Consider the following 27827-nt stretch of genomic DNA (forward strand, 5'->3'; position numbering starts at 1 on the left):
ACAGCTGGCAGCACAGGGCCCTTGCCAGCCACCGTCTGTCCCACAGTACCCAAGTGTAGCAAAACAGACAGACCCAGAGATCACGGCAAGGATCAACCAAGAGGCCAGATCATGAAAACTGTGGATATAAAGCAGGTTCAAGGTCAAGCCAGGAAGTTAAGCTGGGGATTAGGGGCAGAATCAGGTGCCCCTAATCACCAGGCAGTTCTGCAGTGTTGAGGTGGATCCAAGGCCATGCTGTAAAGTCAGCCCATCAGCCAGGGTCCAGGTGAGGCCTGGTGAGGGTAACAAGAGTCAGATACAGCCAGTGATCGCCAAGTCAGTCCCTGGTGACACGGCAGGTCTGAGGCCAGGCCAGGAAGTCAGTCTGTGGTTCAGGGTCATGATCAACAGGGTCTACAGTCAGGCATGGGCATAGCTATGGCACAGCCCCAGCACACAGCTCAGGCGGGAGCTGAAGGCCCCAGGCTGAGCATAGATAGAGCTCTTGGGCCCATGGACAGGGGTGGGGATGCTCCAGCTGACACTGGTCAGGGCCATTAAAAGCCTAACAGTACCTAATACATCATGTCAGCATGGATATGGAGCTGTGCCCAAACCAACATGCTATCCAGCCGCCTGAATACGGGGGAAGGAGATGTAGCAGCTAACCTCCTCAGAGTCTGCTTGGGGATGGTTAGGTATTGTAGAAGTGTCTGGCTGCAGCAGAACCAGTTAGCTTCCTGAAGTCCTGTTGTGCTCTTCCTCCCCACTGCTGCTTAGATCTTAATTGCTGGGTTCCCAGCACAGGTTTTAGAGAGTTTCACTGGTTTCAAATAAATAAATCTCTCTATTAATAGCTATGTTCAAACCTAGAGAAAGAAACCTTTATTTGCTTTCTTCTATTATTCTGTCCTGTATATTTATTTGAATAATCAATGATCATGAAAAGCACAGTTAGAGGCAGGAAAGTGATTCTACACCATTTGTTCACATGAACTTACATCACTGAAATTGCTTTTACCAGTCAATAGGAATAGTAATGAATACAGTACCAGTCCATAGGATTATCCTTTTGCAGCAGTATTTGTGAAAAAAAGTCACAATAAATGGTCTAAATTACCTGACACTTTCCTATTTCAGACTTTACAGAAACTTTTAAGGCACTAAATAACTTGATATAATTCCTGCTAAGTAAATGAAACTGAGATGAATTTGGATATATTTTCATTATTAAAAAGTGTCTTTACAATATCATTAACATTTTATTTTTCCCTTAGGCCCTGTAAATGCTGAATAGCAATGGAGAACAAAATGCTGCCAGTAAAAATTGAACGTTTCTCATCCTATAGCAAGAGATATCAATGTATTATTTATATGGGAACAATAACTGAAGACATTATCAATTGCTATACACAGTGTATGTGTAGAGATTGCAAAATATGCAATATAGAATTAGTCAAGTTATTCCAGGCTTAATCAAGTACTTTTGCAACCAGATCATCTGAGTCAGTCATGCTTGCAATCACAAGATCATTCTTCAGCTCTTCATTTCATAGTAGCTCCTCCTAGCACAGTAACATCCTAGCTCCTTGCTTGACTTTTGTTTTTACTATTGCATTAGGATCAAAAAAGTATAAGCCATACTGAAACCAGGGAAGATCACCAAGACAAATAAGAACACAAACAGTTCCAAAGATATTTGAAACAACATATGGAAGAAGTAAAAAACCCCAAATCTTTAGTTATTTGGGAAAATAAATAGCCTTTAAAAATTAGAATTAACTGAAATCGTCACCTGCAAAAAAAAAAAAAAAAAAAAAAAAAAGGAAAAAGAAAAAAAAGAAACAAACATCAAAATCTATAATCTGAGACAATTTAGAAATCTCTTGCTTCTTTTGTCTTTTCAAATATCGAGGAATTCTTAGCTGAACTTTATATTATATTCCTATAGAAAAAATTAAGCCGGGAAGAAGGCCCAAAGTCACAATCTCTATCAAATAAACACATTGTTTTCAGATGAGGGTGTTCTTAATGTGAGAATAAGTTCTTTATGGAGTCATGGGTTGAAAAAAGAAAAGGTCTGCCTCTTTAATATGCATTAAAGGATTCTGGGTGCCCTCAGGAGAATGAGGAAGAGAAAGGAAATGGGTTTACTGGGAACTGTGCCTACCAGAACACATTCTCCTTGCATGTTTGGAATCTCCTAATTTCTTCAGGATGCTTTGTAAAGTAGCATTATTAATTACTATCTACTCTGACACCAGAGACTGATTGCCAAAATTTGGTAGTCAAAATTTGGACAGTCAGTTTCCACTCTATACAACCAGAAATATATCACTGACTACTTGTGTTACTGTCATGTACAGGGTCTCTGGACAAATCCAGGTCCCTTGCAGTAACCTCTGAACAGAAGCACAAAGCATATTCACAATATAATCTAGAAAAGCGGGTGTAAATTGCTTAGAAATATCTGAGCTAGCTTCATACTAAACAGTTTTGATAAGTGTGTACCTTTGACAGCACAGGCTTTGGTTGTCAAATACTTACCAGGCATTCTTGTCAAGTCTTTGCTGACTGGCTAATTCCTAACATGCCTGGTGTATTTAAACTAAAACAAGATCTTGCTTATATCTATAGCAGATTTGATCAAATCTTGTATTATTGTCACCTTCAGGCTGTCAGCTTAGCAGGTTGATAAACTCACTCATCATCAAAAGAGAGAAAGGCAGGCATTTCAAAGGCGAAATCCAGCTAAGCTTTATTAGATATCAGGATGGGCAAGCACTGCCTTTCTCAGATAGGCATCTGAGAAAGGTTAGTCAAGAGTACTCCTTCTCATTGTTGACTATAGATGGAGCCTATACATTAGCTTAAACAAATAGTTCATTTTCAGTCACTAAAGTCAGGTCTCAAATTCTACCTCTAGGTGGTGTTGCATATGAATGAAAGCTCTAAATTACATAATTAATCCAGTAAAAGATGAAAATTCCAAGAAAGTAAAGTGATGCAGCAAAAGAGGCACCTGCCTGGCATTCATGAGATCTCAATTCTTTTTTCTGGGTTCCTTATAGCTAATCTGTTGTTAAATTTGGGGAAAATGATGTACATGACCTTTTCACTGCTGTTTTTTTATAGTGAGATTTTTTTTCTCTTGAACCATAAAGTTAAGCTCCTTGAAAATTTTTAGTCTCTCATGCTATGTAGCTAGCACATGGTGTCCTTGAAGTAACAGGGTAAGGAAAATTTAATGGAGGAGGTATCATAAAATGTACATTTCAAGCTATCTTTAGTTTGTATACTTTGTTTTTTCTAGTTTCCTTTAAATCAAAGTTATGATAACATTCTAAACTGTCTTCCTGATTTATGAACGATTCAATCTGAAATTCATCTGTTCTTCAAAAACACAGCCAACATAATGACCAAACACCTTTAATTTTAGGCAGCAGCTCTGTTTCCTACTCACAATAATTCTTACTCTAAAATTATTCTTAGCCTCAAGAGATTCATGAGCTTTGGAGATATTCATATCTAAACTTTCATATTAGTCTCGCACTGCCCTAACACATCAATGATAAGAGTCCTTCCCAAAATATGTTTGTAGTACAGCTGTTTTATTTCGTATTCCACAGCTTTGCCTTGAATCCAATTTGAGCGGTTGCCACTTTTTTTGTGCATTTTGTGCAGGTATTTTCATTCCTGTTTATATTTTGATGACCAATATGTATCTGTTTTCTATTTTAGCTAAAAATATTACCTGTCAGAAAAGTATTCTTTGTCTGATGTACTTTTTCTTTCAAAAGATAATTCTTCAAAGCTCCAATAGATGTCACTGTCAAAATATAAAAGAGAGTTGGTTGTGTAACACAGTCAAAGAGCAAGGCAGCAGGAAAGCCTTGCTCACTGGGCTGCTTCAAATCTCAGCAAGACAGCACAATTCATTAAGCTAGATATTGAACTGAGGAGCTGCCAGTCAGACAACACACATCTTTTCATTCTTTAAACCCTTACTATTAGATCAGAAATATGCAATAATTTGACTGAATATGAATCTAAGATTGGACTCTACTAAGCATCTGGGTTAATAAACTCTCCTGCTAGCTTTTTGCTCTTTCCTGATTCAACTGTTATGTACAGCCCATCTTCTGTTAAGCCTTCTGTGCGCATTACTATGCACTGTGTTTTGGAAGCACTGTTTTTCCTGTTGGTTTGGATCTTGTTTGGAGTAAGCCTGCTAAGAAGCTTTACTACATCTTTTAGAATGGCCTGTAAAGACATGATAGCATCATTTGAAACAAATAAGTAAAGCTTATGAGTAAAACGGTTTCAGGACTATTTTGCCCAATCTGGACAAAGAGTTCAGCTTTTAAACTGAGCAAGCAGACACTTTGCCCTCTTTCTTTAGCCCCTAAATCTCTGGGAAAAAAATGTATTTTTTGTGTGAATATTGAAGCCATTCATTGTTCCGAATTTCTTTTTTTATGCTCTTTGGACTGGAGTAGCAAAATCCTAAGTAGCTAGTGTGTCCTGGCTGCTAAACCAGCTCTTTTGGGTGTGCTGTTGAAAGGACTGCAGCAGTTCTACTGCCTCGGTGAAAAAAATATTTGTAAAAATCAAAAAAAAAAAAAAAAAAAAGAATTGGCAGCCCTTCATTTTTGAGAATACACCTGGGAATGGAAGGCCATTTAGCTTTAGAAAACCTAGTGACTTTTTCTTTAAATGTCTGTTAACTTGTGTATTAAATGTCATTTTGATCAAGTAGTAAGATAAGTCCAGTGGTGCAAGATTTTCCCAAAGTCGCAGAACAGTTGAGACTGCAAGAGATCTTCGGAGATCTTCTGGTTTGAATCCCCTACTCAAGCAGTGCCAGCTAAGATAGGTCATGCGGGACCATGTGCTGTCAGATGATCTGCAAATTACTCATCCAGTCAAGAACCCCTTTAACACTTTTCAGTCTATCTCAAATCCCGAAACTGTACAGTAATTCAAAGACTCGGCCATTTATATGGTTCTGTTAAAGATAAGTCTGTGGCTCGCATTCTAGAGAACCTACATTTTGTATGCAATTATTTTTACCTAAACCTTATTACCTAAGATACTGCACTTGTAATATGCTATTGCACTTACATTTTAAACCTTTTATTTTTTTATTTTCACAGTGAATTTGGCTGAACTACAGTTTAATGAGCTTAGGATGTGAGGCAATTCAATGAACCAAAAAGAACAACCAACCACGCACAAAGGTCAGCACAGCTACCCAGTTTGTTTCAGCCAAGGATCCAGCTCTTCTTAGTAAAACACTGTAACAACAGGCTCAGTTTGCTCCTTCTTTCTTATCTGCCCATAGAAATTTTTCTAAGGCCAGATTTGGTTGGAATGACAGAAACCTCCCAGAGGTGAAAGTGTCAGAGTATGCCAGAGACCACTAAGGATGAGCACACACTGCAGGTAGCAGAGTTTCTTTCCCCAAAAGCAGTAGAACATGAGCACGTGTAATCTAGAATCAGCTTTTAGTGAACACAGCAAGGGGCTCTTTCATTTGCTTTTTACCTGCTGGTTCATGTTGAACAAGGAGTTTCTCTTTTGTCTCTTATTAATCATCTCTGATGTGTTACTGCCAGCAGGAACCTTATCTATGACACTTTCTCTCTCTCTCTTTCTCTCTCTCTGGGAATCAGCTTATGAGAGAAAAGTAGACCTCTGGTCCTCACATATAGTGTCTAAGCAGTTTCCTTGGGTGATTGCCTCCAGCAATTTTGTAAAATGGGCTGACAGATAGTAGATTGAAATTGCACAACAGTTTACTAATAGCTGTATTCTTGGCTCTTAAAATCAATCTCTCATGGGTAATCCATATCTAGGGAGATGATGGACATCAGCTTAGCTGACTGACCAGTTGTGTAGTTTCCCCATAGACAATGTTAGAAAGGCACTGTGACCTTCCAAAGAATGCAGTGAGAAAATGCCAGACCGGTGGTCTCCAATATAGACAGATTGTCGCTGTACAGCAAAGTCATAAATGGGGTTTTACTGATGAGATCTTCTAAAGCATCTTCAGTACAGAATTTTATCTAGTCTATAATTCCATCTGTGCTACAGGGATAAAAACAATAAAATGTAAAATAAACAATCAACACAGCTCTGAAAAAAGGGGGAAAAATGGTTGAGAAGACTTCCAAAACATAGTTAAAAATTAACACTGTTTCTCCAGACAAGCAAATAAGACACAGAAGGCAGAAAAGAGAATATATTTCCACATACTTTTAGCTTGCTCCTCCCTAATCAGAAACTATGCCTGATAGAAACAGAAAGCACGAAGAAAGCCATATTTTATTATTTTGCACTTTTAACACCTTCATGTCTGCTGCATATGTAGTCAGTCAAAACCTAGAGGTTATAAACTGCAATTACCCAGAAATATTAAATAGTGGCCAAGAAATCTATCTGTGCTTTCTGGAAAATAAATAATAATTAAAAAATGTTATATAACCTTTTCCTCTGTGAATTTATACATAAAACTCCACATTGTTGTATCTATTCATCCACATCTCAGATGTGGACCAAATGCATGTTTTTAACCAGACAAGAACTCTGGCACTAATAATTCTGTTGCTGTGAGACCTCCTCAACAGGAAAATGGGTCCTACATTTGAGTATTTTCCACAGAATATATTTAGACTTCTACAGGACTACATTTTCCATAAGTTCCAGAAAATCTTCCAGAAAAAACAAAAACATCCCAGTGAACATTTTTGGCAATTTTGACTGAGCTCAGACTGTGGAACTGAATTTGAAATATTACATTACTTTTTATTAATATCAATAATGCAAGGGTCAATATTTGCTAACTCCTATTAACAGTTATACTGGCTATTACTGCTGTTTTCCAGTATATTTAGACTGCAAGACAAATCGGACAGTTATATCAGTGTACTGATGAAAGTTAACTTTCATAGTTGCTACTCTATGTTTCCTGTAACTATATATGTATTACTTGTGAAATAACATCTAGAGGAAGTATTCTCTGAACATTTGTTCCTTGTGAAAAATCAAAAGAAATATATTTTAAAAAATATTGTACCTCTTCATCTACCAGCCAGAAGTACTTCTCTCAATGATCCCTAAGCATTGTATACAACTCTGTACATCCATCCTGAAAAAAGATAGAATTACACTGAGAAATGTACTAATAATGCACTTTAGCGCTCATCATTTATACCTGCTGCAAATGTCAGTGCTACTTTTAACCTGTTTTCATTATCTTTCATGTTAGTACAAAATAATCTGACAGGCTCATAAAGACATGCATTGCAAGCACATGTTAAACCCCTCCTCAAACCTATCAACTTAACATTTCGTCTTACTCATGAAAGTATAGGCAGAAAAATCCCTGATGTGCATGAGAAGACCCACATGCTTTACAGTTAGGCAAAATAGAGTGTTGTGGAGAACCTGCTGAGCAGGAGAAATCCAAAGGAATAATAATAATAAATAATAATAATAATAATAATATAGAAACCACATGGGTAATCTGTTCAGACATAATTCCCCCGACTGCAATTTGAAAAGCAGGCTGAGATAACCTGATGCTAATGAAAAAAGAGCTATGGGATATGCAATGCTTGGCCTTTTTGGAGCCCCTCTTTTCTGTATTACATGTTCTTTTTAACTTCTGTTTTTGAGTGGCAATAAGAGGGAGTTTGTGGTATTTACTTCTGTGCCCGATAGGCTTGAAACTGCCAACCTCCTGCTGCCTTCCTATGGTGTGTCCTCCTCACCCTGCCCTGCCAGGGCCTGTGGCAATCTCTGCTTCTCCCTCACCCTGCAACAAGCTTGCCGAAGCTCAAATCCACTTCACCACCTGGAAACTCTGGGGTAACGGCGCTTGAGCACATCAGCTTGCTTCGGCTACTTCATAGGATATAACACCCATCTCGTTCAATGATCAAACATCTCCCACCCACACTCAGAGGTGACTTATTTTTCATGTAACTTCTTAACAGCTTGTGATTCCTCAGAGAAAATATTATAAGTTTCTACGAAAAGCTACAAAGAGAAAGCCATCAGCAGTGCATAGCAAGTTTACATGGTCTTTCAACACCCAAGACTGTGCTAGCTAAAATTGAATGCTGCCACAGGGATTTCTTGCAAGGAGAAAACTTCAAAAAAAATGAGTATTGAGCAATAACTCTGCTTCTGGAGCACAACCTGTTGTTCACTGCTCTTCATTCATAAAAACATTTATGCACATAATACAGCCTTATTATAAGTTCTCCCATATGAATGCTCAAGGGCAGAAAGGATAGAAAAGACTGAAACATCCTCCCAGCAAGATAGCTGAGCATCATGTTCTTGTTCTTCGGGTAGCTTTGATCCTGAGGAAGGAGACTGCATGAAATCTTTTAAATAGTGAAACCATTAGACAAAGCGCTAGTGGAAAGTGTGGTCCTCCAGTTTTGGGCTGGCCATCTGAAGGCTAAACTTCACCTTGTGAAGGAAGGACATTAGGTTAAATCTGTTCCAGCAATGATTCTGTACTTCCCAAATGATCTTTGCTGCCTAAATAGTATAGTGGCATCTATGTTAGAAATATCAGAGGTATGAGGGCATTCTTAGATTTTCCTATGAATAATAGGAATATTGCTGCAAAGAAAAAAAATCTTCAAGTACCTATCTAATTGGCCATGAAAAGATGAGTACATTACTCCTCTCTTACTACTTATATTTCAGGGAAAATAGGTCATAATAATAATAAAAAAATTGCAATCTGACCTCTAATGGCTAATGTTGCTGTCAGAACCTCAGAAATGTCACTTACCTTTCTCCCACTGATTCTTGATCATCTGGCATTTCTTTTGTTAGACTTCACTGTGAAACCCAATTTGTGGTGATGGAGAACTACATGAAGATTTGAGGTTTTCCAGAAATCAGCACACTGGTAAATACTTTCAGTGCTGCAGTGTATATCACCTTAATCCCCCTCATAGCATTTTCTTGCCCAGTGAGTAAAAGAAGAGCAAAAATAAAATCAGCTCTTTCAAAATGATTAAAGGTAATGAGTCCATCATGAATCATGAGTGGGGAGAAGGTAAAGAGCTATTAGAACTGAAATCACAAAAGCTACTACTTGAGGCAAGGAGTAATGCCAATATCTCCCAATAACAGGCTCATGACCTCAACACAGACAGACACCAGCAAAAGACATGATCACATGCAGTCACTTAACAGGCTATTCTTGGATCTAAAAATTGTAGTTTTAACTGTCTTCATAAAATATTTTTCTTTCCTGGCAAATATTTCTATTATTGTAATTTATGTGCTGATAAAGTACTTGCATTCAAGGTTTATGGAAAAAGCTAAGTGGCAGTAGCATCACAAATTCCATAGTATTTGAAATGTTCCATGATTTTCTTTTTTCTTCTAATCTTTTTTTAATCAAACGTAACTGCTACTTGGCTGCCTGTCTCGGTTGCACTAAAATCACCAAGTTAGAGAATAGCATGTAAAATTGCAATAGAATATCCTGAGGCAGAGACAGGTAGTGACAGCTAAAGCAGCGTTCTGAAAGGGACAAAAAGTAACTAAAAGTAATTAATACAGAAGAAATGGGAAAGGGAGTAGAAACTAGTAAAAGGACAGTGCAATTTTACTGGAATGGAAATAGAAAATGAATCATTAGAGAAAGCCAGGCAGATGTAGGAAATAAATAATGTAACATTAGCAATGTACAAGCACTATAATGTGTATTTGGAATACTAGAAGTGCATAATGTTGATTGATAGGAATAATATAGAAAGTTTTAGATTATTTTAGATTACTACGGTTGGGATGGTACAATAACTGGGAGGTAAAAATATAATTTTTTTGTGAGTATGCAATGTGCCCTTATGTGCTTCCACACAAAAAAACTAAAGCAAGCAGGAGAGGATGTTTTACAGAGATAAATAAGCACGGGAGAAGGAGAGACAGACAGACAGAAAAATGGGAAGAAAATGAGGACTAAAGGAGGAAGCATTAAAAAATATAGCAAGGGGTTGGGGGAAGAAGATTCATTTTGTATCACTTTTCTTTGCCAAACCATAAACACGAGGACACTCAGCAGTCCATATTTACTCAATTTTTCCACATTTTTCTGCTGTTTTCCATAGGTGGGGCAAAAAGGACAAAGGACTGAGCCAAGTTTCCCATTGACCCTTGTATTAATATGGAAGTGCTGCTCCTGTATTTGGGATATCTTATTTTTGCTTTACCTTGTGATTTGTATCTGAGTTTCAGACTTAATTTTTTTACACTTGTTTCCTCTGAAAAAAACACAAAATACTGAAGTCCACAGTACTTCTCTTGTTTGCTTTGAACAGAAATGCTGGGAGTGACAGGTAGCACAACATGCTATGGCTTAGATTCCTTCCTGTGCTGAGGTTTACTTAGGGTAGGGGGCCCTCAGAGTGCCCGTTCTGTGGCCCAGTTTGTATTAATCCCAATCTAAACAGGCCAAACACCAGCAAGCAATCAGAAAACTGAGCAAAGCTCTCCCTCTTGGCCATTATATATTCCCATCCTTGAGCAGGAGCATTTACTGACAAAGGAGAGACCAGCAATATTTTTTCATGCAGTATTAGCAAACCAAAGTGTTTAAAATCAGGAGTAAATCCTCATGTAATCATTAAGATGGTTTAAAAGGCAAAATATTTTAAAATAGCGCCTATTAAAATCTTATTATTTGCCTCTTAGATTTTGAACATTCTATGGTTCATGTTTTCAATGATTAGAAGTATTTTTTTTTAATTAAAGCAAAGAAATACAAAAAAAGAAAATTAAAAAGCAGTAATCACGGGATTCCAGGAGCCACAGTTCTAAGAAAAACGTCAGCTATGGGCAACAAATACTATTACAGGATGTGATAATGCTTTTAGCATTGTATAAGGGTCATTTCTGTCCTTGATGAATTCCACCACTGTGCCTCAGCTATCTTTGTATCACAAGCTAAAGAGCAAAGAAGAAGAAAAGTCAAAAAAAGTCTTACCTTTCAGTGCTGTTCACTTGGGTCTGATCACATAAAATAAAACCCTTAAGACTTATAGGAATTTGCTTGTCTGTAAAGAGGACACTTTCAAATATGTCATGCAATCAACTGCTATCTTTGGGATGGGATCTAGCTAACAATGTCCATAATCTCACAGACTTGAGAGAAAACTGGAAACAGGAAAGAGAAAAGAAAGGACCCTTCACCTCAGTGTCTGGTATGCATAGCCTACAGCTTTAGCTTTCTTTGTCATTGGTTAGCCTTCAAAGGACTTTGAGTTCAATATAGAACAAAGAACACCATGTTTTCAGCTTACAGGAACAATTAAATATGCAACTGTTCTACTTTTAATTAATACACTAGACCAAAGTGAGAGTTGCAGTACCACTTCGCATGATTCTTGGTTTCTGCACATGGAATGCTCTGCCCTGATCCCATGAAGTCAACAGCAAGACTGTCAGTGACTTGCATGGTGCAGGGTCAGCTCTCAAGTGAATGCAGGGTTCAACTTCTGGATTTTCAGTAACTTGATATTGTTGTGTACATAGTCGAGGAAAGGCCATGCATGGAGATGTGACACTACAACAGCTGGAATGAGTATGGGAAGTCACTTTTTTAACACTTGCTGAAAAAAAAGTTCTGTTCATCTGCATTTTTCCCCAAAGTTTGTCACTGGGGAGTTTAATGATGAACAAAACCAAAAGGAAGTCTTAAGCAATACTGCAAATACTACAGAAGTGATTTATAAGGTTTCTTACTTGAACATATGAGGCTAGGGGTTTAGCCTGCAGAATATTTCTTTTCCTGGAGACATGAAGAGGTGTTTCTCTAAAGAAAAACAGTTACTTGCACAAAATTGATTAGCTATGAAATAATATTTTGTTCACTAATGCCCTCACATAATTCACCTGATTTCACTTGATCCCATACAATTGAAAACACACAACATGTGCAAACACCAAGAAGATAAGCAATGGAATATTAAAAAAGTGAGAGGAGGAGGATGGATTACCAAAATGTCACAAATATAACCTACCAATAAGCAATGTTTGATGTTAGCATTTAATTCATTTGGTCAACTATCTACAATACATTAAATATATATAAATCAATTCATTGGCCATCTAGCCTCCAGAGTCTCTTCATTATTCACAACCAGAGACCTTTGCCATGATTGTTTCATCCTATGTAGTGGGCTATAAGGACGGTATAAACTATAACCAGTACAGCCTTAGGCACCAAAAATCGAAATGCTAAAGGATTTGTGATATATATCCGATGGCTGTTACTGTAAAATATGGCAGCCTGGGACCAGACCTGGTGGATGTAGGACCACTTCAGTGTGACTGGTCAAGACATCATCCAGAAGAGTCATTCTCTCAAACTCTTTGTCCTCAGTGTGAAAAACGGGGAACACTCCTCTCCTACACCTTGCTTTAGAACAACACGTACAGGACAGCTACAGTCCTTCATAAGTAGGAAATCTGAGTTCAACAGTCTCAGAAAAAGAGGGAATTTGGGGCCTTCTGCTTTAACAACAGGGGTGCCTTCTAGAGTCACCTTTGAGAAGATGTGATCGCAAGAACACTTCACAAGGGACTCAGTCTTGTCAGAGCACGTTAGATGTTTCTAGCAGCAGAGCCCCCACAGACTTGAGACTGAAGAATGTTTCATTTCTGGATTTCAATGAAGCTGAGAAATGAGACCGTTTAAAGGTAGGCCAGCAAGGTTTCTATCATGTTTTCAGGCACTCTGACAGAGTAGGCTGCAGCAGGGATATTTCCAGATTGTATTCTTTGCCTGTGTCTATGTTTTCATATCTCATTTAGTAGAATTGGCCTCATATGAGTACAACTATTTTCTCTGGAATAATATCTTAGTTAAATTACTGTGCCTTTTACATTTGTCACTAGCCTTTCTGTTTTTTAGTTTATTTGTAAGCAACTGATAGAATCTTTCTAATCCCTATAGGAACTAGTGATTTATGTAAAATATTTATATCTTAATTTACACTTAAATTCGAAATCACATTCTTTTCATTACTTCTTGCAAATAAATGACATTCATTAGGATAATATTAAAATTAATTTAATGGATCATAAGTGCGTATGGATTTTAATTAAAGTTCTTCCAAGATAGCAGATTTTAATGAAGATTTTGTGCAATACATTTGACAACACAGAGAGCTGAGGGTCTATCGCAGCAAGTAGCACAAAGATATATAGGGTTTTACTTCAGCAGATCAACTGAAAGCTAGAAAACACTAATGCATTAAATTATTCTGTTCATCACTCTTTGAAGGATTTCTTTCGATAAGAAAATTGCCTTTCTATATGATTATTCATTACAATATTCAGTCATGATATTAAATGGCCTCATAACATTCCTGTAGGTTGCTGCCCCTATTACAAATTTAGAAAGTACAGTTGCACTAATCAGTCAAGTCACCTAAAAAGTATGTAGATTGTGTCCTACTCATGCAGTCAGATTCAATTATTATATTAAATATACAGTAACAGCTTTATAAGATAAAACTGTTAATACTTTGATTATTGTGTGACTCATCATCAATACTGCTATCGCTTCCATTCTGCAGATGAGGAAATTCAAGCACAGAAATAAACCTTGGTCTGAACTGAGAGTATAACAGAGATTCCACAGCTGTGTTTTAGTTCCTAGATGGTATTTCCACTTCAGGAGCCAGAGACATATACCTGTATTTATTCATTTCTTAAAAATACATTTGAAGATGTTATGAGTAAATGACTGAACTAAAACTCTAAACAAATATTTATAAATACTTTTTTCTTATAACATTTTCATGGGCTTTTGTTTTCATCTTCCTTTATTTAAATATACCTTCCATTGAAGAACTTGTGATCAGTACTTTGTGTCTCAAGTATACCTATAATCAAACTAAATCCTGATTTCCCAGTTAAGTATTTAGTTCTTTCAGCATAATCAAAAGTGATATGCACAAGCCATTTGATCCACAAGAGGAGTATTAAAACTTGGAATTTGAAGAAAGAATCTCTAAAAAATTAGGCTAATACTATTGCTAGACACTGAATTGATTTTATTTATATAACAACATGTTCTTTCTGATAATTTATTGGAAAAAATCAATTATGTAGATACTGGCACCTGTTACCACCAAAGACTGAGAATACAGCTTAATTAAAAGTAGGCTATCTACATCCAAAATCTCAGTTAGCAGGTCATTAATATCTTAAAGGAAAATGGAATGGAAAAACCCCCAAACCTTATATTTTAATCCAGGTATTATTACTAGTTTGAAGCAGGCAAGACAGCCTACATATTTTAGCTACTTGACTTTAAGCACTTTTTAAAAATCTTGGAGCCAAATAAAAGTTGGAAGAGTGTGAGGAAAGAAAAACAACCTAGCTCCAGTATTTTTGCCAACCCTGCTGTTTGGAGACTTCCTTCACCATTTGTATTTAATTTTCCTATCTCAATAGAAACCATCTTTCCAACAGCTCCTGAAAGACAAGATGTGCATCTCCCCTGAGATCAACTCGACAGGAAATTACTAGAAATTAAAGGCTCAGTCTTGCAAATATTTTGTCACGTGAGTAACATTAGTGAATGGGATGCTCATGTGTGTGAGTGCTGGCGTGATCAGTATCTGAAGCTGGCGACAGCAGGTATACCCCTGAAATAATTCAATCTCAACTGCAGGCCTGCATTATACAACACATATATCAGCCCGTTACTGAAGATACTTCAACTCATACTAGTTCGAGTTATTTTATCATGCTGTTTCTAATCATTTTGTTGCCTTGGCTATTCATCCTTCTGTGGCTGTATATTATGAACAATTGGGTCTGACACTGAAATTCTAGTGTAATTCAATCATTACGGAAAAATTGACATTTACATATTTTTACATTTAATCTAGATAGGGCTTTATATCAGGTTGCAACAAATATGATTTTAATTATTTCTATCACGAAGAATACTTTTCACATATGGTTAAATATTAATAAAATGACTGTAAAATGCTATCACTTTATATGATTTATAAGTTTTTGTGATGACTTGAATGTAAAAAAAAAGGTTGTGAAAGCATGGGCAAAAAGAATTACAAGAACCTTTTATATAAATTGACGGGCAATTAAATATTTTTAAAATATTTTTTTAAAATCAAATAAAAACAGATGCCTATCCTAATGAATCTCTCAAACCTTCATACGAAATCACAAACCCCTCAATTACAATTGCAATTTGGTTAGAGGCATAGTTGATTAATTCCAAGGAACTTTGAAGAATATTCCAAAGTGCTCTTTCCATAATTAAAGTGATATTAGATCTGCTCTTTCAGTCACGTTTGTCTGCGCACGAAGTGCTCCGCTTCATAGTTTGTACTACCCAGAACGCAACGCAGAGGGAGAACAAAACCTACAATACAAAATTTAAAAAGAGAAGTATTATGTAAGACTTTAAAAACCACCAGTAGTAAAAATATTGTAAATATAATAAGTATATTGTAAATATAATCAATAGATGAAAAAACAGAACTCTTATGGGGAAAAATTATGCAAAAAACCTAAGCATAATGATAAATTCACTTTAGGAATTTGTATTTTGTATTGTTCTTCACTACATACCTTCTTGGTATTAATTAATTGTTGGAATTAATTCCAACGTAAAGTCTACATGACCTTCCCTGCTTTGTAATAGAGTTCAGATTTGGAGCACTCATCATGATATAAGAAGACAGGTCAATTATAACACCAGCTGTGATAGAAGGTTGGATGCAAAAACTTTACCTATTTTTTGCAAATGGGCTGAAGAACGCTGACATTGTAAATTGCATGGTAGTGCATAAATGTTCTAAGTATCCTTAAATACAAGCTTTGGCAAATGAAGTGTTCTGGCTGTAGTACAATAGATCAGTGCTTATTTCACGGCCTGCTAGTTACGCTGAGATATAAACGAGATCTGAAAAAACTTAAGGATGTAACATTCTTTATCTTGGTCTTGGCTCTCTTTTGGTCAATGGATTTTGGCAAGAGATCTACTCACAATTTTTTTCATTAGCTTATTTGCTGAAAATTTTGCTTTGAGATGACTAGGAATATTTGAAGGGTGAGATCTAAAGCAAAGAGAATAGTACAAGAAGTGTGTATGTACTTTGGTGTGTGCATGTGCAATCATATGAAATGTTTTATTTTAAAAAATTGCTAAAGGAAATCTTTGTCTTTTGCATTTGGAATAAAGTTTTCATTTAGGAAAATGCAAAAATATTACAGCTGTTATGGGTTACTGAAGTAAGCAAGCATTTTTACTATGAATTAACCAAAACATTCCAATTTTCCTAAAAGGCATTTTGTTCAAGTGATTTTTTGTTTGAAGTGGCAGGGAAAATTGAAAAGGAGTCCGTGGGTCAAAGTATAATAGTTCTCCTTTTTTTCAGGTTAATCTACAATCAAAAGTTTTGACTGAGAGCGCTCTAATTTTAACATTTACATCATTTAGCACTCAACATTTAACAATGCATGTCTCAAAAATCCACTTCTATCCTCATTTACACAGTCACTCATCAAATTACTTTAGATCTGAATATCCAACATAAATAATAAATGACGATTAATACCTAAAAAATACTAATTCTCCACTCATTGAAGGCAATGTGATGAGATCAGGCCTGATACCTCTCTGCATTAGAGCCTGTCTGGGACAAGGACAGGCTTTACGTACACTGTATAGTATATATTAAGGAGCATGACATGGAAGGAAAGCACAGTTGTAACACAAAAGACTATGTAAAACAATAATAACAGTAACAGTTAAAAAACACACATACAAAAAAAAAAAAAAAAAGAAAAAAAAGAAAGTAAGCAGAATTCCAATCAAATCAGATCCCATTTCAGCTTTTACCCAGGACAATTGCCTTCAAATATTGTCAATAAAAACTTTAACTTCACTTGTAAAGTTAAGTTGTCCAGTGTTTAAAACACTAGCCTTATTTTTGATGACACTGTTGGTGCTGTAATTGTGGTCTCATTTGCAAGAAACAACCATAAAATTCTCACCAAATAACCTGTTTATAAGAATTGCAAACCTTTAGCTATGAAAGATTTCTTACATTATCACAAACACCTCGTAAAGTGAGTGAACCACTGTGTAGCTCTGTTTTAAACCATAGAATAGAAAGACTTTCTTATCTCTTGGAGTTCTGCAGGCACACGCTCTCCATGTTTTGTGAGATGCTTTATGTCTATGCTAAGAAGAAAATTATCTCGAAGTAACTAGTTGCATTTCAGATTTGGCTGTGATATGAGTGGGTTGTGCGTGAATTGTGACACACATAAAATGATGACATATACAAAAAAAAAGCTCTAATCTAGATACAGATTCTTCCACTTGTCACAATTAGTACTTCTCTGACAAGCTACTAAACTCTTTTTATTCCTCACCTTAGAAAGATCACTCCTATTCCTGGAAGATCCATTAAATATAGAAGTATTTCATTTTCAGGAGAAGCACGTTTAAGCACATTAAATGACTGAGATGTAGGGCATTTGTAGGGGATTAATGATTGCTGGAAGATGATGATCACCTGAAGAAGCACAGCCATGGGCCATTAAGCCCCAGGAAATGTCCTCAGCTAAAGATGGTTATTGCTATAATAGAGTGAAAATGAAAAAAACATCTCAGGTGAATTTTTCTTTTTCAAATGTAGTGGTGCAGTTTCTTCTTTCTTAATTAAATTCTTTATTGTAAATTTCTTAAAGCATGCAATCAATGCTTGTGGGGGCGTACTGCAAATTACAGTTATTATATCTAGAATGAAAAACCACATACTGCACATTGTGGATCTGCAGAACTTGTTTGGCTTCATGATTCTATAAAAGTATTGATTTGCTGCCTATCAATGTCAGGACTGCCAGTACTCAATGGAAAGTAATATATTCATGAAATAATAATGCTGCAAGGTTGAGGGGGAAAAAAAAAAGACCATCAGGGAACAATATTAAGGGGCCACATCCTCCCTTGCATGACAGCAATTCTGGCCTGCTCCACTGCTCTAAGGCTGACCTATAGCAAGCAAAGCCAGCTGTACAGGGCCACCGAGTAGAAACTGCTGTGTAGGTTGGAGTTCAAGTCTTCGTGATTGCTGCTATGTATTTTGGAGTTACAAGGCTTGACTCATTTGAACAAATGGTGTAATCAGGGGATGTCACTAATGGAAAGCTGAGCATGCCAGACTTTTGATAGTGTGGGCAGCAGGACAGAGTAAAAGAGCTTTCTACCAGGTGACCTGAACTATATCTGACCAGCATTTTTTAATGCCTTTGGGAAACACATTTCCTCAACCCTATGTGCAGATACATTGCATTTTTTTGAACCCTCTGGCACCCTAAGAGCATTTTTTCCCTCGGCAGCTTCTAAATTATTCTCACAGAAATTCATTCCTTCTCATACTGTCCAAATCCACTGATATTTGCCCCTTGATAAAAATATTCATATATCAATTTCCTAATTCAGCCAGTGTTGTATGAATTAAAAAAAAAGAAAAAGAAAAAGAATTAAATAGTATACTTTTTCTTCTGTTCTTATAGTGGAAAAAGTTTCCCCACAGACACTATTCCACAACAAACAATAATTCCACTTTCATTTTCAAATCAGAAGTTACTGTCAACAGTGGACATATATGGATCAGTTAAGTCTAAAAGCAGCATTTCTCACAATCATATATCCAGCAAAGACAGACTTATAATTCAAACTTTTTGCCACTTTAATATAAGCACTTGTTACCTCTATCTGTTCAACTAACTACGGATTAATTATGTGTCTGTCCTTTAGACTGCTGGAAGAGGACAGTACTCTTTCAAATATTTACATTACTCCTTTTCATACAGTTTTTCTCTTTTCATAAAGTGTTTTACTTTCTCTCTCTCTCTCTGAATAAGCCTAAAGAAATGTAAAGAAAATCATTCACACGAATAAATGTAGCTCAGCTAACTAAATAACTGCAGGACTATCTGCTCTTCTTAGGAAATGCCCAGTGGAGTAATTTAAGTTTATTAGGCTGTAACTGCTTTAAAATCATTAGCTAAATACAGGCACCCACTTCTGTGATTAGTTTTGTTGTTCTTGACCACTAATGTTGTTTTCTGCCCTTTTGTCTTTTCTGAGGCTTTTGTGTATTTAAGAAAGACATGGTGTCCATTCTACTCTTGGGAGATTTTATCTGGATGGAATCAAGTGACTTTAGATATTGGTCTAGAAATTTAGACAAATGTCCAAAGGTATTCGGTACTGCTTTAAGCAGAGGATCTTGAGCCAGATACCTCTGATCCCCAACCTAAATTATTTTATGATTCTCTGAAAGTTCTCATATTCTGCTCACATAACTGATGCTGCAGAGGCAGCCTGTGCGTGTGCAACAAATTGCTATAAATCTGGCCATGCCAGAATATGCATGGGCATGTTTAATGCCTCCTGTCTCTGGAAAGGTTTTTGGGAAAATGAGCACTTCCACATATGTAATTAGATTGACTATTCACATCACAAAACTGGCCTGGCATTGGAAAATGTGGTAAACAACGGGTCTACTCAATCTTCTGCTGAAAATTGTTTAACTGAAACTGTAAGTTAAACAAAATTGCTCTAATCTATCATTTTATACTATCAATACTAACGACAGAGTAATTTTTAGACTTTTTCTGAGAAAATTGGTCTGGGTAATATCACTGTTCCTTTTTTAGTAAAGATGGGAAACATTGACTGATAGAACAGTTAATAACAAATACTAATGCTGATAACAAAATACTTGAAGAAGCCACTCCAGATTTCACAAATACTTAAACTGTGAAGTTTTCCCTAATGCAATCAGTGTTTTTCCACCTCTCTGTACAGGACTGCTTAAGATGCTGAACTACCCAGAGGAGAGAGAAAAGATGTCTCTCTCAGAAGTAGGGAAAGAGGTCCACTACTGCAGTATGGTAGGATGTAGGTAACACACATCCATCTTCATTCTGAGTGCAATGTTTTCAAGTGGGCAGTCTGAAGCTAACAGAGAAATCTTGCAGAGTACACAGATCCAGAACGCTGCACTGGCAAAAACGTTGCAATAACAGTACATGGAACAGAAACCAGCCAACAAGAAAATTCCTTCCCTGTGTGATGCCTTCTGCATACTTGGAAGAATATAGAAATATTCCTGGAAGTATATAGAAAAGGAAATGTGAAGATGGTCTTTTATTGGGAACTGTGGATAGAAGGGAATAGGGACAACTATAGTAGTAATGCCTTCCTGATACTTGTCCAAGATTTCTGTAAAAGTAGCAGGATGCCTGGAAATTCTCCACCAGGGTTCATCACATACGTTCAGACCATTGGTGCAGGCATATCTAGCAGATTTAGCATGTCCCATACATAGAACAAGGTGTGTATTAATAGATTGTTGGTACACATACCTATCTAAGCTGAGCCAAGAATCTTCAAACCCCAGAGAAGTATACTGACAGTTCACTCATGGACTGGTTTCTTGATATGATATACTTCATTAGTTTCACACATCACTCTTAATAGACAATGATAAAATAATCAGAAAGTGATACATACATCCCTTCTCTATTTTGTTAAATGTGTTCTAAATATTCTTTATTTTATTAAAATATGGCCTGAAACTCTAAAGATAGATAATGCATAAATAAAACCATGCTGCAAAAGCCCCCACACATGAAAAGGCTTACGTTGTCTATCTAGGGAAGACAAAGGAAGATTTGGAGAAAATAAATGGATTACTTGTCTGCTTTCACAGCTGGGCACATCCCCGCTATGAAATCAAGTGCACTGCAGAGATGCTTGAGCTTTCTAGCTGCTAAGTCTCTCTCAGCACAGTGCCAGGTTGACTGAAATTCCTGGCACCCAAGCTAGTAAGTCATATCCCTCAGCTAAACACATGGGGATTTTTACACAGGCATAGCTATTGCAGTTATATCTGGACCTAAGATGGCTTAGGTGCATCTCGCTTGGTATCTCTGCATCACATCCTTCACACAGGAGAAATCAGCCCAGTGTCCCTGAAATCCTAACGAGTGTTAGGATACATGTTTCCTCCTGGACTGTTTCTTATGAAATTCCTTCTCTCTTGGTCACAGAACTTTCTATAACCTAAGCATTAGGATTAAGAAGGTTTTATCTCATTCTTGAAAAGTCAAAAGAACCCTAAACCCAGAAGAACCCAGGAAGCTTTGCTGTCAGTCTTGTTGTGAATAGGAACTCCAAAGTTATGTTAATGATTATTAAATTTTCACCTTGCACTGAGCTAGCTAATCCAAGCTGGAGCTGGTATCAACATTATACTCACAAACATATCCTGAAGAGAATGCAAAGTGTTCGTGTGTGAAAGTTATCTTAAAATATTTTATTGAAATATTTCAGGCTAATCCCTGTAGTAAGTCAATGAAATTGATCCATAAATTCCTAAATCACTCCCAAACTTTTAGCCTTTTCAAGTTGTCTCCTAAAGCAGTATCCTGTTAAACAAAACAAGTCGTCTTACCTGTTTAACGAACATTTTAAAATAATGTATGTACCAAGTGTATGTTTCACTGTTTTCCAAATGCATTCTAAGAATTTCATCAACTTTAAACTGTCAATCATCATTTTAGCTTAAAAATCTCATAAAATATACAAAAAACAAATATACAATTTTGTTATATTTTAGATATACATTTTTATACTTTATAGCATAGTATTATTTTAGATTCACCTTTAGTATTTTTTGATATTGTCTTAGTTTCTAGAAAAAAAGAGGTTAATCCTAGCTTATTGTGTTATTCTCCAGATTTCCATCTTCACCATTCACCAAAGATTCATATCACCACATTCCTATTTCAAACTCATCTTTTTGAAAGATGAATTCGAGCAGACAGACCAAAAGTCACAACTTGCTCTAACTGTATTTGCCAGTCTTTACCCTGAGAGTACTGTGGTACAGGTGCATATCAGAACAGCTGGTGGCCTGAACAATATTCCTAACATCAAACTTTCAAAAATCATGAGAAAGCTGCTAAACACTTATATCTGAAAAAAAACTCAATATTTGGCTGTTTGTATTAGCTTTCGTAAAAAGAATAGTTAAAGTTTTCCAGAAACTCTTCTTTAAAGTAAAAATTATATTCTGATACAGGCATATGACTCTAAGAGCTTGGGTTTTGAAAACATGACAGTTATCAACCATGTACTCTCTGGTGACTTCTACCAACAGCTACACATTTGTTAGAGTCTCTGAACACCCTGCTATCACCGAGAGAACTCCAGATCACGCTCTGAAGCCCTCTCCAGCTGCTGGCATTTCAGTGTCCAACCCTACACCTATTTCCTAGTGAACAAGAGATGAGTGGCAGCAGAATCACTCATTTTAATGTCCTCTGCTGTTCTAATCCATCTTAAATTCACCACACAAGACTGGTAGAAGGGTGCACTGCCAGGATGAAAAGCAGCGAGCCAGTGCTTTTTATAGTTTTAATAATACAGTACTGAAAAACAAGTTCAAAGAGTAACAGTTTTAGAAGACCTTAATTCTGAATTTCAGATTTTTGTTTTGAAATAATCTGCAATTTTTCAGTTTTGATTATTTACTCAAAATCAAGACACAAGACACAACAGTTATAGGAATTTTGTCAACTATGATATTTTAAGTCAGCAATTAAAAACAAAGCTTTCATAGAAGTTAAGACAAAACTTAAGAAATATGTCAGTCTGTAAATATACCCATTTAATATGTTGCAGGCTAAAAGGCCAAGTGTGATTGAAAGAGTTATTAATAGCTATTCATTGCAGAAATTAAATATTTGAGATAGTCTTGTCTCAGTTTGACTAAAGCTGTTGCATTTATTTTCTTAAATATTCAAACAGGAAACAGACCCATTGAGACGAAACATCTCATTTACTTTTATGCCTGTCAGCAGCTGTAGCACAATTACATACATTCCACTGCATCACCTATAACTCAAATACAAGTTAGAGGGTAAAACAGGCATCTGCAGAGCTATACCATTTTATAAGATATTATCTAAATTATATGTAAAGAGCAGTTTATCCTCCCTTATTGAAGAAATATGAAGCTCATTTTAGTTTAATCAATAGTTTACTGCAGAGATCTTATATATAATCAAATTTAAATTGTTCTCTTAGGCTTAAAGAATTGAATGCTTTTAAATGCAATACCCTGTATAAGAAGGACTGGATATGTATATTGCAAGGCTAAGAGTAAAGGTATTGGTTTTTTACAATCATAGATTTAAGAAAAGCTTAAGTACCATACTGCTTAATCTTTCTGTAAGGAAGTAAATTTTTACTTAACAAATTGGACAAATTCACTTAAAGGAGCTTGCACTGGGGGAGAGGAGGGGGCGCTGTCCTTTATGTCTGTGTCCTTGCATGTAAATACAGGAAAATTATGTCTCTAGTAATAATGATTGCAGCTTGAACACGTAAGAAAGCCAGATTAACATAAAATTTTAGAATTTGTACTGGATATTACCTAGAAGTGTAAGATTTATCTAACAAGTAATTACAGGAATAACAGAATCCCTTCTTTTTTACGTCACTTTAATATGATCTTATCCTATCATTGCAGAATAAAACATTAGGTAAGGCGGTATCCAATCTTTCCACATAAAATGTGAGACAGGACAGTGAACAAAACCAAGAGCTGTCTGTCAGGATGGATAGCTTGACAAAGGTGGCTGCAAAGTGGAAGATCTCTGCTCACTGGTATATTAAATATCTTCTTGAGAAGAAGTTGATTAGCTACAAGCTCCAAAATTGGAGTGTTTCTGTTAAGTGGAAAAAAAAAATCCTAGTATTTAACTATAACCCACAGACATTAGATCACTGTCAGGAAAATTTTGCTGCAGATGTCTAAAAGAAATGATGGGAAGAAGCTGGCTACTGTGACTAATGGCAAACACAAAAGAAAGGAATAGAATGTGCAGATAGGGAGAAAGCAATTGAGTGGCAAGCAGAAGGGATTTCCAGCCCAGAGAGCAAACATCAGAAAAGCATTCAAGAAAGATTGAGGGCAATCAAAACTAAGAGTCATTTGAAAGGAAGATACTCTTAAAGCCAATATGCTGTAAGGAGAAAATAATCCTTTCACTGAAAAATGGAGAACATAGAAGACTGTTCTCAGCATTAAAAAAAAAAAAAAAAGAAAAAAAGAAAGAAAGAAAGAAAAAACTTCTGAGCAAAGGAAATGTATTAATATTCATTGATACCTCAAGGAAAAATCTTGCCACAGAAAATACATGTCCAAGTTTAAGATAGACAGAACACACCCATCCTGCCGGCCAAACGCCTTTTGAGGCCAAGAGCAGTAAACTGTGACTGTTTTTAAGTTCCAAGGAAGACAAAAATGTGCTGAGGTCAGTCCAGTCCGGTGTCCAGTACTATACATGGAAAAGCAGATCTGCTTCTGGCGGTTGGTGTCTCTCTCTCTTGCCTGCTTGCAACATGCTCTCAGCGCACTGTCTTCCTGTGTTCTGTCTTGTTTCTTCTATTTTTGTCTGGGAAACTCCCATTCCCAAAACTCACCATCTTTTCATTATGTAAATGTTGCCATTCTCAATGGTAATCACAACTATATTCAAGCAAGCAAAGTCACTAATATTTCTACTGATTGTGTCAAGCTGAGGCAACTCTGTTATTTATTTAGTCTATTGAAAAGAGAAAAAAATGAATAGAAGGGATTTTGACACAGAAAAATCCATGTGACTCTCTACTAGTAAAACTATGGGATATGGTCTAAATAAAACCTCAGTATGGCAGGAACAAAACTAATTTTAACTAAGATGACCCAACCATAACAATTTTGATGTAAAAAGATGCAAGTGTCAATGTGGAAGACACTGACAGAAGTGTTTCATGTAACATATAGTAATTATTCCAGTCTACTCAAAGATCAAAGTCTTTAAGAAAACGTAGATTAAACTGAAGATAGCCCAGAGGGGGACAACAAGAATGATGAAAAGTTTAGAAAAGTTGAAGCTTGAAGCAATTGTGCTGAAGCAATTCTGTTGAGTGTCCTTGAAAAAGATATGACTCAGAAGAAGCAATGAGATTAGTCTTCCAGCATATAAAATAGTATTACAAAAAGATAAGAAGGTGATAAACCAGTACTGAAGGTAATAAAGACCAAAAAAATATTTTTTACCTAAGGAGATTTTCATTGGATATCAGCAAAATGTTTGTTTGCTATAAGGGTGGTGCACCATTGGAATTAGCTGTTGAAGGAAGCTGTTCAAGATATACAAATTGCTAGATAATCATGTGGCTCTGGCTGGTTTAACTGTACTTGGTCTTTCTTTAGTGCAGGCTCCTAACCTACCCAGCAGCTTTTTTTTATTTGCAATAGAAATAAAGGAATTCTTCACCTATGACTAATATCTATTAAGATCACTACTTTGCCAAAAGTGATTAATAAAGATGAGATTGTTTAATGCACAGAGCATCACTTAGCAACCATTTTTTGCAATAACCAATCTTCTGCAAGACTTCACAGATTTAATTCTCAGTGTGGCTGCCATGTTAATAGGAGAAGGAAAACCAGGATGTGCTGCTACTTTCCTTTTTTTCCTCCAGTGTCTAGCACTGGACAGAGTTGAAATCGCTTCCTGTCAGAGTAGTCATAGGGTTATTACATTTAAGATCAGCTTGCAATGGCTCTTTTTAAATTAGCTGCAAAGCCTGATGGCAGAAGCATGAGCTAGCTCCCTCCTATTATATGTATGCCATACTTTCTGCACTAAAAATATGGCATTGCATAGTCAAAATCTTCTGCTTCCAATTCCAGTGTCACTAAAAATTAGGACAGTTTCATTCACAACACTAATGCTGAGAGGGTAAAGATATACAAAAAAAATGCATAGATTTGGCCCTTTCTGATTACCTCTTTCTGTGACTGAAATTATTATATCAATAATTCCAAATTCATATTTCTTTCTTTTTTTTCTCTCAACAATTATGTACTTGAAGAAACACAACAGCCATTCTTAGAAATAAGATAATTGCACGTATTATATTGCTCCAGCTATTGAGCAATTTACTTCCATAACTCATGATGCTGACCATGTGAAGAGCTACAAATGGGGTGAGAATATGTTTTCATCATTATCATTATGTTTGATTTAAAAAGTCACAAACTACTATATCATTAAGAATTACAGAATGTTGGAAAAAAAAGATTTTATAGAATTATATCGTTTTCTTAGTCTGAGATTTTATTCCCTAGGTAGAATCCTAGATTAAAAAGGATGCTGTGTCCTAAACACGCATGTGTCTTGGAAAGGCTACTTGGTATTGTTCTATTTGTATGTCAAAGGGAGACCTGAAGTCTCCACAACTGTTAACCTCTCCCATGGTGTGCTAATAGAAGGTCAGAGGCCCACAAGCGGCCAGCAGCCTGGGGAATTTCCCTCAATGTTCTGCCAGGGATGGGACCGCCCGAACGGTTTCTCTCATATTTTTAAGCCATAAACTGCATCCTACTTGGCTAGCAGTGCCAAAACTGGACCCAAGGGTATCCAGAGTCTTGGCTGATGGGAAAAAATGAGTGCTTCCTATGGAAGCTGCAGCTGTTTTCCTGAGAGAAAGAGAGCACAGATGCTTGAATTTTCCCCTACTTTCTGTTTTTGACTACCTGTTCTGGCAGCAGTTCCAGCAAAGGGGGAGGCAAGAGGCAGGCATCCAGCTGTTTTCAATAAGCCTTGGCAACACAGGTACTGACTGCCTAAACACTAAGAAGGTTCAAAAAGCATTTTTTCGGGCTTTCAAACCATAAAAAAGGTAAGGACATGCACTAATGCTCCACATCTTCCCCCATCTTGAGCAGAAATTTAGCGATCAGGATAAAGACTTTAATTATGAAAGCAGAGACTGTTTCAGGAAAAAGTGACACATAATACCATTGAAAAGATACTGCTTATTAAACACGGAGGATATGCATATATTTAGGTATGAATAAACATATGTACATATACATTTTAATACATGTATAAAGTATATACATCCTCTGGATTTTATAGAAAGAAGGTTAATTTATTCTGTTAAATTGTGGGTGGAATGTCAAAATACGGATTTGATTTTGATTTGTGGAGCTGTATTTTATCCTTAGTGTAGCTCTCTGAAGTCAAAGAAAATGCATATGCATAGTGAACGTGTAAGCTAATATGGCCCAGAATGGTATACAACATCAGCTACCTTTCAGATTTCACTGAAATTACAGTAGATTAAAATGTGGCTTATGATGTTGTATAGGAATTGTTTAGCTTTATTCATATTTGTTATTATTTGTGGATATGTATTTATAGCCAGTGACCTCTTCATAGATATACTAGGACAAAAGTCTATGTCTTTGTTCTGGACAGGTTACCTTGCTGTCTCACAGCCCTTAAAATATCTCCCTTCAACGTTTTTTTTCCAGCAGTACTTTTGAAGTATTATGTGAGAATTTTTTAGTGGACTTAACTAGCCAAACTAAAGCACAGTTAAGTAATTTCAGACAAAATGCACAGTATATAGTTCTATCTGATATGTAAGCACCAGGACAGTGTATACATATGATTGTAAAAACCCTAGATGTAATGATCACTCATTGCTAAGTTAACCAAAAGCACTATCACCAAGCACTACGTTTAGACACAGAAGCACTATGTTTAGCTGACAGGTCACTAGTTTGTTTGTTTATTTTAAGGACAGCTTTTCAGACTAGTTCATGATGCACCTGTACTCTCCCTGCAGTGCTCAGTCTGTGCCTGCACCTTCCTGCCACAGGCTCTCTACCGAC

General features: G+C 36.4%; 1 protein-coding gene across 1 annotated transcript in view; it reads right to left on the minus strand.

Moving 5' to 3' along the window:
- Positions 1-15120: 15120 nt before the first annotated feature.
- The window catches only part of AGMO (alkylglycerol monooxygenase), a 192637-nt gene continuing 179930 nt past the window's right edge, over positions 15121-27827 (minus strand). The window contains exon 13 of the mRNA XM_062567788.1: positions 15121-15421. Coding sequence (XP_062423772.1) covers positions 15341-15421 — 81 coding nt within the window. The 3' untranslated portion in view covers positions 15121-15340. The remainder of the gene's footprint in view (positions 15422-27827) is intronic.

This window comes from Rhea pennata, chromosome 2, assembly GCF_028389875.1.
Source record: "Rhea pennata isolate bPtePen1 chromosome 2, bPtePen1.pri, whole genome shotgun sequence".
In the NCBI taxonomy this organism is placed as follows: domain Eukaryota; kingdom Metazoa; phylum Chordata; class Aves; order Rheiformes; family Rheidae; genus Rhea; species Rhea pennata.